This window comes from Rhinoraja longicauda, chromosome 28 (assembly GCF_053455715.1).
Source record: "Rhinoraja longicauda isolate Sanriku21f chromosome 28, sRhiLon1.1, whole genome shotgun sequence".
Taxonomy (NCBI): domain Eukaryota; kingdom Metazoa; phylum Chordata; class Chondrichthyes; order Rajiformes; family Arhynchobatidae; genus Rhinoraja; species Rhinoraja longicauda.
The window spans coordinates 30,331,825-30,352,747 of NC_135980.1; the positions used below are offsets into that span (position 1 = coordinate 30,331,825).

The window sequence follows — 20,923 nt, forward strand, 5'->3', positions numbered from 1 at the left end:
GGGGGTAGTGTGAATTGTGAGGAAGATGCAATAAGGCTGCAGGGTGACCTGGACAGGTTGTGTGAGTGGGCGGATACATGGCAGATGCAGTTTAATGTAGATAAGTGTGAGGTTATTCACTTTGGAAGTAAGAATAGAAAGGCAGATTATTATCTGAATGGTGTCAAGTTAGGAGGAGGGGGAGTTCAACGAGATCTGGGTGTCCTAGTGCATCAGTCAATGAAAGGAAGCATGCAGGTTCAGCAGGCAGTGAAGAAAGCCAATGGAATGTTGGCCTTCGTAACAAGAGGAGTTGAGTATAGGAGCAAAGAGGTCCTTCTACAGTTGTACCGGGCCCTGGTGAGACCGCACCTGGAGTACTGTGTGCAGTTTTGGTCTCCAAATTTGAGGAAGGATATTCTTGCTATGGAGGGCGTGCAGCGTAGGTTCACTAGATTAATTCCCGGAATGGCGGGACTGTCGTATGTTGAAAGGCTGGAGCGATTGGGCTTGTATACACTGGAATTTAGAAGGATGAGGGGGGATCTTATTGAAACATATAAGATAATTAGGGGATTGGACACATTAGAGGCAGATAACATGTTCCCAATGTTGGGGGAGTCCAGAACAAGGGGCCACAGTTTGAGAATAAGGGGTAGGCCATTTAGAACGGAGATGAGGAAGAACTTTTTCAGTCAGAGGGTGGTGAAGGTGTGGAATTCTCTGCCTCAGAAGGCAGTGGAGGCCAGTTCGTTGGATGCTTTCAAGAGAGAGCTGGATAGAGCTCTTAAGGATAGCGGAGTGAGGGGGTATGGGGAGAAGGCAGGAACGGGGTACTGATTGATAGTGATCAGCCATGATCGCATTGAATGGCGGTGCTGGCTCGAAGGGCTGAATGGCCTACTCCTGCACCTATTGTCTATTGTCTATTGTCTATTGAGTGTGTGCTTACCGGGCAGAGATCATTGAGAATTCTGTCGCCAGCTGTTCATCGTATGTCGCTGTTTCGGTTTCCTGAAATCAGAGCAGTGTTCTAATCAGTCTTCAACGGGATTGACAAAGAATTCAATTGTCATTTTTTTAATCATCCGCGCTCGGTTTTGCGGGACTCAAAGGGGGGCAGACATACTCAAGACTCTCCCGAAGACAGACACAAAAAGCTTGAGAAACTCAGTTTAATTCCCGGGATGGCGGGACTGACATACGATGAAAGAATGGGTCGACCGGGCTTGTATTCACTGGAATTTAGAAGGATGAGAGGGGATTTGATAGAAACACATATAAAATTCTTAAGGGATTGGACAGGCTAGATGCAGGACAAATGTTCCCGATGTTGGGGGAGTCCAGAACCAGGGGTCACAGTGTAAGAATAAGGGGTAGGCCATTTAGGACTGAGATAAAGAAAGAATTCTTCACCCAGAGTTGTGAATCTGTGGAATTCTCTGCCACAGAAGGCAGTGGAGGCCAATTCACTGGATGTTTTCAAGAGAAAGTTAGATTTAGGTCTAAGGGCTAAAGGAATCAAGGGATATGGGGAGAAAGCAGGAATGGGATACTGATTGTGGATGATCAGCGGTGATCATATTGAATGGTGGTGCTGGCTTGAAGGGCCAAATGGCCTCCTCCTGCACCTATTTTCCTATGTTTCTATGACAGGCAGCATCTCTGGAGAGAAGGAATGGGCGACGTTTTGGGTCAAGACCTTTCTTCAGACGGGACTAAGACCCCGGTAAGAAGAACGGAGGGTCTTACCTTCCGCGCCCACGAGGTCGGCTGCGGGAGGTGCCACCCTCCACCGGGGGACGAGGGCCGGAGGGTCCGGGTGGGCCGGAGGGGCTGGGTGGGCCGGAGCGGACGGGTGGGATGGAGAGGTCGGGTGGGCCGGAGGGGACGGGTGGGATGGAGGGGTCGGGTGGGATGGAGGGGTCGGGTGGGATGGAGGGGTCGGGTGGGCCGTATGGGATGGGTGGGATGGAGGGGCCGGGTGGGATGGAGGGGCCGGGTGGGATGGAGGGGCCGGGTGGGATGGAGGGGCCGGGTGGGATGGAGGGGCCGGGTGGGATGGAGGGGCCGGGTGGGATGGAGGGGCCGGGTGGGATGGAGGGGCCGGGTGGGATGGAGGGGCCGGGTGGGATGGAGGGGCCGGGTGGGCCGGGTGGGCCGGGTGGGCCGGGTGGGCCGGGTGGGCCGGGTGGGCCGGGTGGGCCAGGTGGGCCTGAGGGGACGGGTTGGTTGGAGGGGTCGGGTGGGCCGGTGGGGCCGGGTGGGATGGAGGGGTCGGGTGGGATGGAGGGGTCGGGTGGGCAGGAGGGGTCGGGTGGGCAGGAGGGGATGGGTTGGTTGGAGGGGTCGGGTGGGCCGGAGGGGTCGGGTGGGATGGAGGGGTCGGGTGGGCCAGAGGGGTCGGGTGGGCCGGAGGGGTCGGGTGGGCCGGAGGGGTCGGGTGGGCCGGAGGGGACGGGTGGGATGGAGGGGTCGGGTGGGCCGTATGGGATGGGTTGGTTGGAGGGGTCGGGTGGGCCGGAGGGGTCGGGTGGGCCGGAGGGGTCGGGTGGGCCGGAGGGGCCGGGTGGGCCGGAGGGGCCGGGTGGGATGGAGGGGTCGGGTGGGCCGTATGGGATAGGTGGGATGGAGGGGCCGGGTGGGCCGTATGGGATGGGTGGGATGGAGGGGCCGGGTGGGCCGGTGGGGCCGGGTGGGCCGGTGGGGCCGGGTGGGATGGAGGGGCCGGGCGGGCCGGTGGGGCCGGGTGGGATGGAGGGGCCGGGTGGGCCGGTGGGGCCGGGTGGGATGGAGGGGCCAGGTGGGCCGGTGGGGCCGGGTGGGATGGAGGGGCCGGGTGGGCCGGTGGGGCCGGGTGGGATGGAGGGGCCGGGTGGGCCGGTGGGGCCGGGTGGGATGGAGGGGTCGGGTGGGTGAGGAGAGGGACGGCGGTTCACGGGACGTCCGGAACGGAGGCGACGGATGCACGGTCTTTGTGGCCGACTGTAGCTGGGACTGGACAATGGCACCAATATGCCACCTCTTGCACACGGACTCAGGGGGCTGTTCTGTACATTCTGTACTGACCGGGGGACAGTGCTTAGGTACAGTGATAGTCTTACTGATCTGTGTGCAAAATATGTATTTCACTGTATCTGGTAAAGAAACCATTGAATCATTGGACCATTGGACTATTGGACCATTGGACTATTGGACCATTGGTCCATTGGACCATTGGACCATTGGACTATTGGACCATTGGACCATTGGACTAGTGGACCATTGGACCATTGGACCATTGGACTATTGGACCATTGGACTAGTGGACCATTGGACCATTGGACTATTGGACTATTGGACCATTGGACTAGTAGACCATTGGACCATTGGACTATTGGACTATTGGACTATTGGACCATTGGACCATTGGACTAGTAGACCATTGGACCATTGGACTATTGGACTATTGGACCATTGGACCATTGGACTAGTGGACCATTGGACTATTGGACTATTGGACTATTGGACCATTGGACCATTAGACCATTGGACCATTGGACTATTGGACCATTGGACTATTGGACCATTGGACTATTGGACCATTGGACCATTGGACCATTAGACTAATGGACCATTGGACCATTGGACTATTGGACTATTGGACTATTGGACTATTGGACCATTGGACCATTAGACCATTGGACCATTGGACTATTGGACCATTGGACTATTGGACCATTGGACCATTAGACCATTGGACCATTGGACTATTGGACTATTGGACTATTGGACTATTGGACCATTGGACCATTAGACCATTGGACCATTGGACTATTGGACTATTGGACTATTGGACCATTGGACCATTAGACCATTGGACCATTGGACTATTGGACCATTGGACTATTGGACCATTGGACTATTGGACCATTGGACCATTGGACCATTAGACTAGTGGACCATTGGACCATTGGACTATTGGACCATTGGACTATTGGACCATTGGACCATTGGACCATTAGACTAGTGGACCATTGGACCATTGGACTATTGGACCATTGGACCATTGGACTATTGGACCATTGGACCATTGGACCATTGGACCATTGGACTATTGGACCATTGGACCATTGGACCATTAGACTAGTGGACCATTGGACCATTGGACTATTGGACCATTGGACCATTGGACCATTGGACCATTGGACCATTGGACTATTGGACTATTGGACCATTGGACCATTGGACCATTGGACCATTGGACCATTGGACCATTGGACCATTAGACTAGTGGAACATTGGACCATTGGACTATTGGACTATTGGACCATTGGACCATTGGACCATTGGACGTACCTTCATGGCTCGGTCTGTCCTGGGCTCCTCCCGCAGCCAGACATCTCGCTCCTCTTTCCAGTGTGTGAGGAGAAGGACCACGGCCTGGTCCTGAGGCTCCTGAGATCGCAACGTCTGCTCCAAGCCTTTCTTCTCCTTCTTCATCCAACTCAGCTGGCCTTTCAACCAGGACAAATCTTCCTGATAATTGACAGTGCAGAAGGAAAATAATTTACCAATTATTGGATCAATTTGACCGCGGTTACAATAGACAATAGGTGCAGGAGGAGGCCATTCGGCCCTTTAAGCCAGCACCGCAATTCAATGTGATCATGGCTGATCATTCTCAATCAGTACCCCGTTCCTGCCTTCTCCCCATACCCCCTATCCTTAAGAGCTCTATCTAGCTCTCTCTTGAATGCATTCAGAGAATTGGCCTCCACTGCCTTCTGAGGCAGAGAATTCCACAGATTCACAACTCTCTGACTGAAAAAGCTTTTCCTCATCTCCGTTCTAAATGGCCTACCCCTTATTCATAAACTGTGGCCCCTGGTTCTGGACTCCCCCAACATTGGGAACATGTTTCCTGCCTCTAACGTGTCCAACCCCTTAATAATCTTATACGTTTCGATAAGATCTCCTCTCATCCTTCTAAATTCCAGTGTAAACAAGCCTAGTCACTCCAGTCTTTCAACATATGACAGTCCCGCCATTCCAGGAATTAACCTAGTAAACCTACACTGCACGCCCTCAATAGCAAGAATATCCTTCCTCAAATTTGGAGACCAAAACTGCACACAGTACTCCAGGTGCGGTCTCACTAGGGCCCTGTACAACTGCAGAAGGACCTCTTTGCTCCTATACTCAACTGCTGTTGCCAGCCCACCCTCTCACCCTGACGCTCAGGAGATCCTGCTGCAGCTCTCTCCTCCCTTGGCTCTGGTGCCGAAGCATCCCCTGTGTCGCCGGCACGATCTCGCGACGCGCTGGCCCCGCCTCGGCTCGCTGGTAGCGCCTCAGGTCCCGGGAAATGCCTTGCAGGACGAGGACGGTCTTCTTCATGGCGGTGAAGCCCTGCCTCTGTCCCACAATGTCTCCTCTCAGCTGGGCAACACCGTCGGCAGCCTCTGGCTCTCCTGAGAACACAAAACACAGCAGTCGGCCATTCTGCCCCTCAAGCCTCTACTTTAGTTTAAGTTTAGTTTAGTTCTTGGTTCTTGGTCCTCCAAAATATTCCAAATGGAGGTGGCAGAGTATGGACTTAAGCAAGAAGGCCTTCTTGGAGAAGAAGAGCTACCTTAAATTTAGAGTTTAGAGATCTAAATTATAGAGATATAGCATGGAAACAGGCCCTTCGGCCCACCAGGTCCGCGCCGACCAGCGATCTCCGCACACTATTCCACACACACTAGGGACAATTTACAGTTATACCAAGCCAATTGATAGAAACATAGAAACATAGAAAATAGGTGCAGGAGGAGGGCATTTGGCCCTTCGAGCCAGCACCGCCATTCATTGTGATCATGGCTGATCATCCACAATCAGTAACCCGTGCCTGCCTTCTCCCCATATCCCTTCATTCCGCTAGCCCCTAGAGCTCTATCTAACTCTCTTTTAAATTCATACAGTGAATTGGCCTCCACTGCCCTCTGTGGCAGAGAATTCGACAAATTCACAACTCTCTGGGTGAAAAAGTTTTTTCTCATCTCAGTTTTAAATGGCCTCCCCTTTATTCTTAGACTGTGTGGCCCCTGGTTCTGGACTCCTCAAAACATTGGGAACATTTTTCCTGCATCGAGCTTGTCCAGTCCTTTTATAATTTTATAATTAAACTACAAACCTGCACGTCTTTGGAGTGTGGGAGGAAACTGGAGATCTCGGAGAAAACCCACGCAGGTCACGGGGAGAACGTACAAACTCCGTACAGACAGCACCCGTAGTCGGGATCAAACCCGGGTCTCTGGCGCTGCAAGCGCTGTAAGGCAGCAACTCTACCGCTGAGCCACCGTGTAGAGAGTCGGGAGTCAAGTCACGAGTGTAGGAAGGAAGTGCAGAAGCTAGTTTACACCGAAGGTTGAGTAGGCTGGGACCCCATTCCCTGGAGCGCAGGAGGATGAGGAGTGATCTTATAGAGGTGTACAAAATCATGAGAGGAATAGATCGGGTAGACGCACAGAGTCTCTTGCCACAGAGCTGGGGAATCGAGGACCAGAGGGCATCGTTTTAAGGTGAGGGGGGGAAAGATTTAATAGGAACCTGAGGAATAACCACAAAGGGTGGTGGGTGTATGGAACAAGCTGCCAGAGGAGGTAGTTGAGGCAGGTACATTTAGACAGGGACATGGATAGGACAGGTTTAGAGGGATATGGGCCAAACGCAGGCAGGTGGGACTAGTGTAGCTGGGACATGTTGGTCGGCGTGGACAAGTTGGGCTGAGGGGCCTTTTTCCACACTGTCATAAGGTCATAAGTGATTGCAGTAGAATTAGGCCATTTGGCCCATCAAGTCTACTCCGCCATTCAATCATGGCTGATCTATCTTTCCCTCCTAACCCCATTCTCCTGCCTTCTCCCCATAACTCCTGACATCTGTACTTATCAAGAATCTATCCATCTCTGGCTTAAAAATATCCACTGACTTGGCCTCCACAGCCTTCTGTGGCAAAGAATTCCACAGATTCACCACCCTCTGACTAAATAAGTTTCTCCTCATCTCCTTCCTAAAAAAATGTCCTTTAATCCTGAGGCTATGATCTCTAGGACTCTCTCACTAGTGGAAACACCTTCTCCACATCCACTCTATCCAGGCCTTTCACTATTCTGTAGATTTCAATGAGGTCCCCCCTCATTCTTCTAAACTCCAGCGAGTACAGGCCCAGTGCTGACAAACGCTCATCATAGGGGTTAACCCACACATTCCTGGGATCATTCTTGTAAACCTCCTCTGGACCCTCTCCAGAGCCAGCACATCCTTCCTCAGATATGGTGGGGCCCAGAAGTGCTCACAATATTCCAAATGATGGAATTAGTCTATGTCTCTGTAACTCTAACAAGCAGACAGGACTGAGTGACCCAGAGGGGTGGGATGGCAGGTTTTCACTAGCAGCGTACAGTACGTCCTATACCTGGTTAATCCCACTATTCCCCCAACCTTCCATGGTCTCTTTCACCTGCAGCTGGTTGTCTTTCCATGGATCCAACCTTGACCAGAAGCTTTCCGTAAGTCCCGATACATTCCTCACTGCAAGGAACAAACACATAAAAGGCGTAATTTCTTCAAACATAAAAGTGAACGAAATCAGTTGAACATATCAAAACCTGAAATATTATGTCGATCAAATATCTCTGTTGGACCATGTTTTGGAATACCAGAGTTCTGTACTTCACAGAATGAATCATTTTTTAAATGCGCGAGTGCTTGCAAAACTGAAAACAAAACAAAAAAAACACAGCCTGGAGAAGGGTCTTGACCTGAAAGCTGAGTTAGATAGAGCTCTAGGGGCTAGTGGAATCAAGGGACATGGGGAGAAGGCAGGCACGGGTTACTGATTGTGGATGATCAGCCGTGATCACAATGAATGGCGGTGCTGGCTCAAAGGGCCAAATGGCCTCCTCTATATGTTTCTATGTTTCTATGAAACGTCACCCATTCCTTCTCCCCAGAGATGCTGCCTGTCCCGCTGAGTTACTCCAGCACTCTGTGAAACGTCACCTATCCATGTTCTCCACAGATGCTGCCTGACCCGCTGAGTTACTCCAGCACTCTGTGAAACGTCACCTATCCATCTTCTCCACAGATGCTGCCTGACCCACTGAGTTTCTCTAGCACTCTGTGAAACGTCACCTATCCATGTTCTCCACAGATGCTGCCTGACCCACTGAGTTTCTCTAGCACTCTGTGAAACGTCACCTATCCATGTTCTCCACAGATGCTGCCTGACCCGCTGAGTTTCTCTAGCACTCTGTGAAACGTCACCTATCCATGTTCTCCAGAGATGCTGCCTGACCCGCTGAGTTACTCCAGCACTCCGTGTCTGTCGAGAGAGCATCACATACAGGGCTGCAGGTCAGTCCAGCACTCCCAAGGGTTGTCACCAAAGATACTAGAGGAGCAAGATAGACAACTCGACCCTAAAAACCGTAGTAGGTCACGGCGCCATTTTAGTCGGCAGAAACTTGCAGAAACATTTAAAAAGAAAAATAACAAAAATCTGTGAATTGATAGATTAGATATATTCTGCATTTTAATGGTATCATCACACATACTGTTCCCCCAAAACACTGATTACACTGCGAGAGGCAGAGCAAACGGCGGGTTTTGCTTACTAAAATGGCGGACGTTACGCTCCTTTGCGTACTACACTTCAGTATAGGCGATTTCAACGGAGTGGTCCATCTTGCTCCTCTAGTATCTTTGATTGTCACTGGGTAGACTCAGAGTGCTGGAGTAACTCAGCGGGTCAGGCAGCTTCTCTGGAGAGAAGGAATGGGTGACATTTCGGGTCGAGACCCTTCTTCAGACTGAGGGCCAGGGGAAAGGGAAACGAGAGATATAAATGGTGATATAGAGAGGCATAGAACAACTGAATGAAAAGATATGCAATAAAAGATTGCCGCTGTACAGTTTCAGTTTGGTTTATTATCATGTGTGCTGAGGTACAGTGAAAAGCTTTTGTTGCGTGCTAACCGGTCAGCGGAAACACAATACATGATTACAATCGAGCCATTTACAGTGTACAGTTACATGATAAGGGAATAACGTTTAGTGCAAGGTAAAGCCAGCAACGTCCGATCAAGGATAGTCTGAGGGTCGTCAGAGAGCTAGATTGTAGTTTAAAACTGGACTTTGGGTCTTGGGTAGGAAAAAAACTGCAGATGCTGGTTTAAATCGAAGGTAGACACAAAATGTTGGAGTAACTCAGCGGGTCAGGCAGCATCGCGGGAGAGAAGGAATGGGTGACGTTTCGGGTCGAGACCCTTCTTCATTCTGATTCAGTCTGAAGAAGGGTCTCGTCCTGAAACGTCACCCATTCCTTCTCTCCCGAGATGCTGCCTGACCCGCTGAGTTACTCCGGCATTTTGTGTCTACCTTTGGGTCTTGGGTGTCTGGATTAGACACCAATTGCTGATTTTTGAGTCTGAACCGTGGAACTGGCCATTGAGGTGCGCTGACAGGTGGGGAGTGTTTTTTTGGCTGTCAGGCATGGTGGGGTACAAGACTGACCTGTACTGCAGGGCAAGTTGCAACGCGGTGCTGTTAGACTCATGCTTGCTCAGTAAGAGACTCAGTCGCTCGCAGTCCCCCTTGCACTCCTGCAGGACCCTGGACAGCAGATCGTTTCCTTCCTTCCACTCATCGATGGAACTGCAGAAGGAAAACAGGCAAAGAGTGGAACAGGCACCAAGTCCCCTTCACCCACACGCGAACTCCCGATCCACCCAGAGAACCGCAACATGGAACTGCAGATGCTGGTTTACACCAAAATGCTGGAGTAACTCAGCGGGACAGGCAGCATCTCTGGAGCGAAGGAATGGGTGACATTTCGGGTGGAGATCCTTCTTCATCCGTCTGAAGTTTGTACGTTCTCCTCATGGGTTTGCTCGATCTTCGGTTTCCTCCCACATTCCAAAGACGTGCAGGTTTGCAGTTTAATTGGCTTGGTAAATGTAAATTGGCCCTAGTGTGTGTGGGATAGTGTTGGTGTGGGGGGATCGCTGGTCGGCGCGGACCCGGTGGGCCGAAGGGACTGTTTCCGCGCTGTATCTCTAAACTAAACTAAATTAAATGGTGGAGATGGACTGGAATGGGAGGAGACAACTGCGGGAAAAAATGGGAATCGGGAATAATTTTCAGGTGCAGATTGACAGGTTCGTGATTAGTTCGGGTGTCAGGGGTTATGGGGAGAAGGCAGGAGAGTGGGGTTGAGAGGGAGAGATAGATCAGCCATGATTGAATGGCAGAGTGGACTAGATGGGCCGAATGGCCTAATTCAGCTCCTAGAACTTATGAACTTATGACTGAGAGATTCCATAATATGTTAACCCATTTGGAGATACATCTTTCAAAGCATTTGGAGATACATCTTTCATGCTTTATAAAACATGTTTTATATTTTATTGGGAAGTAACATGAATTTCGCAGTGAAGCAACACGTTTATTGGCTGGAATAGTTACCTTCATCTTTATAGATGAGATTACTTTGGAGATACAGCGTGGAAACAGGCCCTTCGGCCCACCGAGTCCGCGCCGACCAGCGATCCCCGCACACACTCATTCTATCCTGCACACGAGGGACAATTTACAGAAGCCAATTAACCTACAAACCTGCACGTCTTTGGAGTGTGGGAGGAAACCGGAGCACCCAGAGAAAACCCACGCAGGTCACGGGGAGAACGTACAAACTCCGTACAGACAGCGCCCGTAGTCGGGATGGAACCCGTGTCTGTGGCGCTGTGAGGCTGCAACTCTACCACTGCGCCACCGTGCCGGGCTAAAGGGAATTCTCAAGGCTGTTTACCAACCATGGCCAAAATGGCCCCATCCAAGAATGGAAACGTAAAGAAAGACTTTCACGCCGAGTTATCTGTGAAATACTTAAACGAGCAAACACAGTGAGAGTGCGCGAGATTCCCAAGTATGTTGGCCTTCCCCATTGGGACGTCTGCTGGCTCAATCCAATGCCTTACATCCTCAGCCGGTCGGCTTCCATTTCGGAATCCTGGATCCCGACACCCATCACTTTGGATCCGTGCACCTGAAAAAACCGGGTCAACTTCCGGAAGCCGGAGCGATCCTGGAATGACTGCATCAATTGTTCAAAGGCAAAGCTGGGAACCTGCGGTGGAGATGAATGAATAATGAATGAGTCAATGGATGGGTGAACACTTTATTGTCACATGTGACAAGTAGGGTTGCCAACTGTCCCATATTAGCCGGGACATCCCGTACATTGGGCTAAGTTGGTTTGTCCTGTACGGGACCGCCCTTGTCCCGTATTAGGCCCGGGGGGCACTCTAGGCCTGGGCAGTGTAGGCCCGGACAGTGTAGGCCCGGACAGTGTAGGCCCGGACGGTGTAGGCCCGGACAGTGTAGGCCCGGACAGTGTAGGCCCGGACAGTGTAGGCCTGGACAGTGTAGGCCCGGACAGTTTAAGTCCGGACACTGTAGGCCCGGGGGCCGCTGTAGGGCTGGACAGTGTAGACAATAGACAATAGACAATAGGTGCAGGAGTAGGCCATTCAGCCCTTCGAGCCAGCACCGCCATCACTCTCAATCAGTACCCCGTTCCTGCCTTCTCCCCATACCCCCTCACTCCGCTATCCTTAAGAGCTCTATCCAGCTCTCTCTTGAAAGCATCCAACGAACTGGCCTCCACTGCCTTCTGAGGCAGAGAATTCCACACCTTCACCACTCTCTGACTGAAAAAGTTCTTCCTCATCTCCGTTCTAAATGGCCTACCCCTTATTCTCAAACTGTGGCCCCTTGTTCTGGACTCCCCCAACATTGGGAACATGTTTCCTGCATCTAATGTGTCCAATCCCCTAATTATCTTATATGTTTCAATAAGATCCCCCCTCATCCTTCTAAATTCCAGTGTAGGCCCGGAGGCCCAGGCACCGCCTAACGGAGGTTGCATAGCAACCCGCCTCCCGGCCCGGGCGGCCACCATTGGTGGATCGGGAGCACGTGGCCGCTGGCTGGGTGAGGTCACGTGGGGCGCGGGGCGGTGACGTCACCCTTTGTCCCTTATTTGGGAGTGAGGAAGTCACAGTGAAATTCTTTGTTTGCATACCCAACCTTAAACCTATGTCCTTTGGTTCTCAACCCCCCTACTCTGGACAAAAGACTCTGTGCGTCTCCCCGATCTATTCCTCTCATGATTTTATACACCTCAAATATAATAAACAAAAAGTAAGTCTTGAATAATAAGCATTACTTTGTTGGCTGCAGTCCCGGGCTGGTTGTGGCCAGCCCTGCCCACACGACTGGCAGATGAAGGGACCGACCCAATCTGCTGCACATCTTGCAGACTGCACAGTAGTTCATCAGCCTAATGCAAGGGCAGAAACAGGTGGCATCCGATCACATCGTGGACCTGCGGCTATTTACATCAGAACACCCATTAACACATGCACTTTCTACAGGCTCGGACTACACAAATCAGTCTGTGTGTCTCACACAGAGACACACACACACACACACGCACACACACATGTAGATACACCTAAATACACACATGTACAGAGATATCCAGACACACACACACACACACAGACACACACACACGCATAGATACACACACACATACATGTACAGAGATATCCACACACACAGACTCAGTCACAGACACAGACGCACAGACACACACATGTAGATACACCTAGATACACGCATGTACAGAGATATCCAGACACAGACACACACACACACACACATACATGTACAGAGATATCCACACACACACACACACACACAGACACACACACACACACATACATGTACAGAGATATCCACACACACAGACTCATAGTCACAGACACAGACGCACAGACACACACATGTACAGAGACACAACACACACACACACACACACACACACACACACACACACACACACACACACACACACACACACACACACACACACACACACACAGACACACACAGACACACACACTCACACGTACCTGGAGAAAACCCACGCAGGTCGCGGGGAGAACGTACAAAATCCGTACAGGCAGCACCCGTAGTCAGGATCAAACCTGGGTCTCTGGCGCCGTGAGGCAGCAGCTCTACCCACTGCGCCACCGTGCTGCCCTTGGGCACTTCCTCAATTGTTTTCCCTAACAACATGGTCTATATGTACATTCATTAGCATTATTTTCGATAGTGTTTCACAAACTATCTTTATATCTGGCACACTTGCCTCTCATGCAGCTGTGCTACTGTCCCGTTCCTAAATTTTAGTTTAGTTTAGTTTAGTTTACTTTACTCTACTTTACTTTACTTTAGCTTAGCTTACTTTAGAGAAGGCCGGTCAGGCTGTGTGGAGCATTAGTCGGCACTGGGCCTGTACTCGCTGGAGTTTAGAGGAATGAGGGAGGGGGGGGCTTCATTGAAACGTACAGAATAGTGAGCGGCCTGGAGAGAGTGGATGTGGAGAGGATGTTTCCACTAGTGGGAGAGTCTAGGACCAGAGGGCACAGCCTCAGCATTAAAGGACGTTCCTTTAGAAAGGAGATGAGGGGGAATTTCTTTAGTCAGAGGGCAGTGAATCTGTGGAATTCTTTGCCACGGAAGGCTGTGGAGGCCACAAGTCAGTGGGTATTTTTAAGGCAGAGATAGATAGATTCTTGATTAGTGCGGGTGTCAGGGATTATGGGGAGAAGGCAGGGGAATGGGGTTAGAAGGGAGAGATAGATCAGCCATGATTGAATGGCGGAGTGGACTCGATGGGCCGAATGGCCTAATTCGCTCCTGTATCTCATGAACTTATACCTGTTGTGCAAGGATACAACCATCATCCATTGGATGGACAGTTGTGTAAATGTTTCTCATCGAATCACGAGTGAAGTCAAGAGTGTTTGTCATTTATACCATTGTCATTGATGGGCCGAATGGCCTAATTCTTCTCCTTTCACTTATGAAACTAATGAATAAAACATATCTACAATACAAGAGCAGCACAAAACCGAATGAACTTATACTTGGACTGGTACATGTGTGGAGAGGGTTTGCAGGGATGGGCCGAATGGCCTAGTTCTGCTCCTATGGCCTTATGGAAGCACCTTCAGCCGGAGCCTGTCCCTCTCGCACTGAATCCTCCCCGCGTTCACCGTGGCAACACTCAGCTCCTGCTCCTTCCCCTGGAGCTGCTGCCTCAGCTGCTGGTTCCTCACTCTCAGGCCCTCCAGGTCCTCCTCCCTCCGCCTCCTCTCCGCTTGCAGCTCCGGGCTCAGGCCCAGCCCCAGGCCCAGGCCCCGCTCCACGTCCTCGATCGTCTGGGAGAGGGAGAGAGGGAGGGAGGGAGGGAGGGAGGGAGGGAGGGAGGGGAGGGAGGGAGGGAGGGAGGGAGGGATAGTGAGAGACAGAGGGATAGGGAGAGAGGGAGGGAGGGAGGGAGGGAGGGAGGGAGGGAGGGAGGGAGGGAGGGAGGGAGGGAGGGAGGAGGGAGGGAGGGAGAGGGAGAGGGAGAGGGAGAGGGAGAGGGAGAGGGAGAGGGAGAGGGAGAGGGAGAGGGAGAGGGAGAGGGAGAGGGGAGAGGAGAGGGAGAGGGAGAGGGAGAGGGAGAGGGAGAGGGAGAGGGAAGGAGAGGAGGGAGGGAGGGAGGGAGAGAGAGAAAGAGGGGAGAGGAGAGGGGAGGGAGAGAGGGAGGGAGTGGGAGAGAGGGAGGGTGGATGGATATGGAGGGAGGGACAGAGGGAGGAGGGAGAGAGGGAGAGAGGGGGATGGGGAGAGAGTGATAAGGAGAGAGGAGGGAGGGAGGAAGGAACCGAGAGGGAGAGAGGGGGGGAGGGAGGAGGGAGGGAGGGAGGGAGGGAGGGAGGGAGGGGAGGGAGGGAGGGAGGGAGGGAGGGATTGGGAGAGAGGGAGGGAGGGAGGGACAGAGGGAGGGAGGGACAGAGGGACAGTGGGAGGGAGGGAGAGGGATAGGGAGGGAGAGAGGGAGAGAGGGGGAAAGGAGAGAGTGGGGAGAGGGGGGGAGGGGGGAGAGGGGGAGGGAGGGCGGGAGTGAGAAAAAGGGAGAGAGGGAGGGAGAGAGATGAAGGGAGGAGAGGTTACCATGGAAACAGCAACATGGCCGCCCTTTCATCAGCGGTGTGGCTGGACACTTGGGCTGAAGGTCACACGGTCTCTCACTCACTGAGTCATAGAGCCGCACAGCACGGACACAGGCCCTTCGGCCCACCTTGTCCATGCCACCCAACCTGCCCAACTCAGCTAATCCTAAAGGATTGGACAGGCAAGATGCAGGAAAAAATGTTCCCCATGTTTGGGGAGTCCAGAACAGGGGCCACAGTTTCAGAATAAGGGGCTGGCCATTTATGACTGAGATGAGGGAAAACTTTTCACCCAGAGAGTTGTGAATCCGTGGGATTCTCTGCCACAGAGGGCAGTGGAGGCCAATTCACTGGTTACATTCAAGAGATAGTTCGATTTTTAGCTCTTAGGGCTAACGGAGTCAGGGGGGTATGGGGAAAAAGCAGGAACGGGGTACTGATTGTGAATGATCAGCCATGATCATATTGAATGGCGGTGCTGGCTCGAAGGGCCAAATGGGCTATTCCTGCACCTATTTTTCTGTTTCTATATTTACTTGCTAGCGTTTGACGCATATCCCTCTAAACCCTTTCTATGCACGCACCCGTCCAAGTAGAAGTTCATTAGAATTTGCACTGCACTTGTATATATATATTTTTATTCATTAGGTCATTTCTACTCCGACATTCAACCATGGCTGATCTATCTCTCCCTCCTAACCCCATTCTCCTGCCTTCTCCCCATAACCCCTGACACCCGCACTAATCAAGAATCTATCTCTCCCTTAAAAATATCCCACTGACTTGGCCTCCACAGCCTTCAGTGGCCAAAGAATTCCACAGATTCACCACCCTCTGACTAAAGAAATTCCCCCTCATCTCCTTTCTAAAGGAACGTCCTTTAATTCTGAGGCTGTGGCCCTCTGGTCCTAGACTCTCCCACTAGTGGAAACATCCTCTCCACATCCACTCTATCCAGGCCTTTTGCTATTCTATACGCTTCAATGAAGTCCCCCCCTCTCATTCTTCTAAACTCCAGGGAGTACAGGCCCAGTGCCGACCATCGCTCATCATGGGTTAACCCACTCATCCCTCATCATGGGTTAACCCACTCATTCCTCATCATGGGTTAACCCTCTCATTCCTCATCATGGGTTACCCCACTCATTCCTTGGTTTTCTGGATGCCTACCTGTGTGACCAGCTCCCATCGCGTACGAGTTTCTTCCTCCGCCTCACAGCCATCTCCCCGCGGTGGGATTTCAGCTTTCCGTTTGCGCACGCCATCCTCGATTTCCGTCAGCACCCGATGCAGGGTCCGCGAGAGGTCACACGGTTCACCTGCAGAAGCAGAGGTGAGCAGAGAGCGTCTGTTAGTGAGGCCGAAGTTATCATCACCGTGATTGCACAAAATGCTGGAGTAACTCAGCAGGTCAGGCAGCATCTCAGGAGAGAAGGAATCGGTGACGTTTCGGGTCGACCCGAAACGTCACCCATTCCTTCTCTCCCGAGATGCTGCCTGACCCGCTGAGTTACTCCAGCATTTTGTGAATAAATACCTTTGATTTGTACCAGCATCTGCAATTATTTCTTACATCACCGTGATTTTAGCTTTTTAGATTTTTTTTTAGAGATACAGCGCGGAAACAGGCCCTTCGGCCCACCGGGTCCGCGCCGCCCAGCGATCCCCGCACATTAACACTATCCTACACGCACTAGGGACAATTTTTACATTTGCCCAGTCAATTAACCTACATACTTGTACGTCTTTGGAGTGTGGGAGGAAACCGAAGATCTCGGAGAAAACCCACGCATGGGGTAAACCCACGCACGGGGAGAACGGGGAGATCTCGGAGAAACCCACGCAAGGTCACGGGGAGAACGTACAAACTCCGTACAGACAGCGCTGTTAGCCAGGATGATACCCGTGTTTCTGGCACTGTGAGGCAGCAATTCTACCGCTGCGACACCATACCTGTAGGCATTGCTGTTTGACGTGGCTGCCCTGGATGGTTGGCATCTGCCGAGTGGTGCTGGTCAGGCGGCTGGAGCGAGCATGTCTGGTGGTCACTGAGATCAGAGCCGGTGTCCAGGTATTCATCATCTTCCCTGCAAGGAACACATCTGGGTTGTGGAAACACTCTCGTAAATGAGGCCAAGCCAGGCCAGGCCAGGCCGGCCTCCAGCGGGGAATCGACCAGGAAGAACAGAGTACCTGAAGTGGGAGGTAGAGGTAGAGGACCTATCCACAGATGCTGTCTGCCTGTAGGAGCGACCCAGTGGTGTCAGAGGTTATGGGGAGAAGGCAGGAGAATGTGGTTAGGAGGGAGAGATAGATCAGCCATGATTGATGGTAGATTAGACCTGATGGGCCAAATGGCCTAATTCTGCACCTATCACTTATGAACTTATGTTGAGTCTATCGAACAAGCTGTTTTATTTAAGGCCATAACAGTGGCCATGGGAACCATTGTTGAGGCTTTCAATAAACCATCTTGTTCGATAGACACAACACTGATCTACAATCTGTTTTATTTTGTGTCTGTGCCTATCTGCATAAATCCAGATACAGGGTACAAGTGTAGCACAACATTCCCTCTTACTAGGGTTGCCAATTGTCCCGTATTAGCCGGGACATCCCGTATATTGGGCAAAATTGGTTTATCAAGTACGGGACTGCCCTTGTCCCATATTAGACCTGGGCCGCTGTAGGCCCGGACACTGTAGGCCCGGACGCTATAGGCCCAGACGCTGTAGGCCCGGACATTGTAGGCCCGGACACTGTGGGCCCGGACGCTGTAGGCCCGGACGCTGTAGGCCCGGATGCTGTAGGCCCGGACACTGTAGGCCCGGACACTGTAGGCCCGGACATTGTAGGCCCGGATGCTGTAAGCCTGGACACTGTAGGCCCGGATAGTCTAGGCCCGGACACTGTAGGCCTGGACACTGTAGGCACGGTGAGTGTAGGCCCGGAGGCCCGGGTGCAGCCTGACCGAGGTTGCGTAGCAACCCGCCTCCCGGCCCAGGCGGCCGCCATTGGTGGAGCGGGAGCACGTGGCCGCTGGCTGGGTGAGGTCACGTGGGGCGCGGGGCGGTGACGTCACCTGTCGTCCCTTATTTGGGAGTGAGGAAGTTGGCAACCCCTAACACTGCCTGTACAATACCTTCAGTCTCCACTTTCCCCTCAAGTCCCGGGAAGTGGTTGCAAGTCGTCACAGAATATCTCCACTGATTCAACATTGTAGGCCGATGATGCCATCTTGTCTAAGTTAGCCACTGGCCTAAGGGCAGAATGGCCAAATTCTGCTCCTCAGACTTGTGGACACCGGAGGGAAGCAGAGTCCCGACTCGAGCCACTCGGGGTTCCCTACCGGCAGGTGGTGAGAGTCAGGCTGTCGATCTTTCTGTTCAACTCGAGAATGACGACCAGCAGCTCCGTGATCTGCCTCTCGTAACGCAGTTCTGTCACCTCTTCATCCTCCTCCTCCTCCTCCTCCTCCTCCTCCCTCTCCTCCTCCTCCTCCTCCTCCTCCTCCTCCTCCTCCTCCTCCTCCAGCAGTGTCTCCAGCTCCGTCTTCAGTGGCTGCTGCCCGATCTTTCTCAGTGAGGAGCACACGTTTATATTAATTTATAGAGAATTTATAATATTTATAATTCACAGTCATAGAGTGATACAGCGTGGAAACAGGCCCTTCGGCCCAACTTGCCCACACCAGCCAACATGCCCCAGCTACACTAGTCCCACCTGCCCACGCTTGGTCCATACCCCTCCAAACCTGTCCTATCCATGTACCTGTCCAACTGTCTCTTAAACGTTGCGATAGTCCCAGCCTCAACTACTCCTCTGGCAGCTCGTTCCATACACCCACCACCCTCTGTGTGAAGAAGGTATCCCTCAGATTCCTATTAAATCTTTATCTTTATATATCTTTAAATATAACATGATATAATAATTAAACAATGTATTTATTAATTTACATATTTATATTATTTATATTATATTAGGGGTGGCACGGTGGCACAGCGGTAGAACTACTGCCTCACAGCGCCAGAGACCCGGGTTCGATCCTGACTATGGGTGCGTTTTCTCCGGGTGCTCTGGTTTCCTCCCACACTCCAAAGACGTACAGGTTTGTAGGTTAATTGGATAGTATAATGTAAATTGTCCCTAGTGTGTGTAGGATAGTGTAAATGTGTGGGGATCGCTGGTCGGCGAGGACTCAGTGGGCCGAAGGGCCTGTTTCCGCGCTGTATCTCTAAACTAAACTAATTAATAAAGAAGTCAGGTGAAGCAAAAATAAAATGATTTCATTCAATAGACAATAGACAATAGGTGCAGGAGGAGGCCATTCGGCCCTTCGAGCCAGCACCGCCATTCAATGTGATCATGGCTGATCATTCTCAATCAGTACCCCGTTCCTGCCTTCTCCCCAAACCCCCTGACTCCGCTATCCTTAAGAGCTCTATCTAGCTCTCTCTTGAATGCATTCAGAGAATTGGCCTCCACTGCCTTCTGAGGCAGAGAATTCCACCGATTTACAACTCTCTGACTGATAAAGATTTTCCTCATCTCCGTTCTAAATGGCCTACCCCTTATTCTTAAACTGTGGCCCCTTGTTCTGGACTCCCCCAACATTGGGAACATGTTTCCTGCCTCTAATGTGTCCAACCCCTTAATAATCTTATACGTTCATTGCATGTTGCAACTGTGGGACTCTCTGCCGGATAGAATGTCGTTTAGTGTAGTTAGGTTTGTATAGTTTAGAGAACGTACAAACTCCGTGCTGACAGCACCCGTACTTTCCAGTCTTTCTTCAGTTTAGTTTCGTTTAGAAACTCTGACTCAGGCGTTGAAGTGAGAGCCGTCAGTCCTCGTGGTCCAGACGGATTTCAGCCCCCGATCCCAGGAAGGGCGCTCCTGTCTCTGCACACTGTGGGCAGCTTGATTGTAATCGTGCACATTCGTTTCTCTTCCCAGCTGTTATCAGGCAACTGAACCGTCCTCTCACCAACTAGAGAGCGGTCCTGACCTCCCATCTACCTCATTGAAGACCTTCAGACAATCTTTAATCGGATTGTATCTTGCACTAAACATTATTCCCTTCGCGCAGCGTGATTGTAATCATGTTTAGTATTTCCGCTAACTAAATAGCACACAACAAAAAAGCTTTTCACAGTACTTCGGTACATGTGACAATGATAAACTAAATTAAACTTAAGATAGACACGAAAAGCTGGAGTAAATCAGCGGGTCAGAGTGCATCTCTGGAGAATATGGATTGGCGACATTTCGGGTCGAGACCCCTCTTCAGACAACTGAACTAAACTCTTGTTCTTACCGAGCATCAACACGTCAGAAAAGACCATCCTAAACGCAGAAAAAATGTTCCCAATGTTGGGGGAGTCCAGAACCAGGGGTCACACAGTCTAAGAATAATGAGGAGGCCATTTAAAACAGAGGTGAGGAAAGACTTTTTCACCCAGAGAGTTGTGAATTTGTGGAATTCTCTGCCACAGAGGGCAGTGGAGTCCGATTCACTGGATGAATTTAAAAGACAGAGCTCTTGGGGCTAGCGGAATCTAGGGATATGGGGAGAAGGCAGGCACGGGTTACTGATTGTCGATGATCAGCCATGATCACAATGAATGGCGGTGCTGGCTCGAAGGGCCGAATGGCCTCCTCCTGCACCTATTTTCGATGTTTCTGTGTTTCTAACAAAAAGTGGTACAGCTCAGAAACAGGCCTTTCAGCCCACTCTGGTCACCAACAGCACATCCATATTAATCCCATTCACTAGCATTTGATCTGCTCTGCCTTCAATGAGTTTGACCGAGAGGGTAATGTTCACTGGAAGACCTTACCTCCAT

General features: G+C 51.5%; 1 protein-coding gene across 1 annotated transcript in view; it reads right to left on the reverse strand.

The window, feature by feature from the left end:
- The window catches only part of LOC144607220 (colorectal mutant cancer protein-like), a 28,697-nt gene extending 7,774 nt beyond the window's left edge, over positions 1-20,923 (reverse strand). Inside the window, exons 1-12 of the mRNA XM_078423900.1 lie at positions 20,918-20,923; positions 18,427-18,650; positions 17,031-17,164; positions 16,248-16,396; positions 14,085-14,297; positions 12,233-12,346; positions 10,983-11,131; positions 9,520-9,660; positions 7,466-7,536; positions 5,191-5,432; positions 4,318-4,497; positions 932-993 (exon numbers count right to left, since the gene is read on the reverse strand). Coding sequence (XP_078280026.1) covers positions 932-993; positions 4,318-4,497; positions 5,191-5,432; positions 7,466-7,536; positions 9,520-9,660; positions 10,983-11,131; positions 12,233-12,346; positions 14,085-14,297; positions 16,248-16,396; positions 17,031-17,164; positions 18,427-18,650; positions 20,918-20,923 — 1,685 coding nt within the window. The remainder of the gene's footprint in view (positions 1-931; positions 994-4,317; positions 4,498-5,190; positions 5,433-7,465; positions 7,537-9,519; positions 9,661-10,982; positions 11,132-12,232; positions 12,347-14,084; positions 14,298-16,247; positions 16,397-17,030; positions 17,165-18,426; positions 18,651-20,917) is intronic.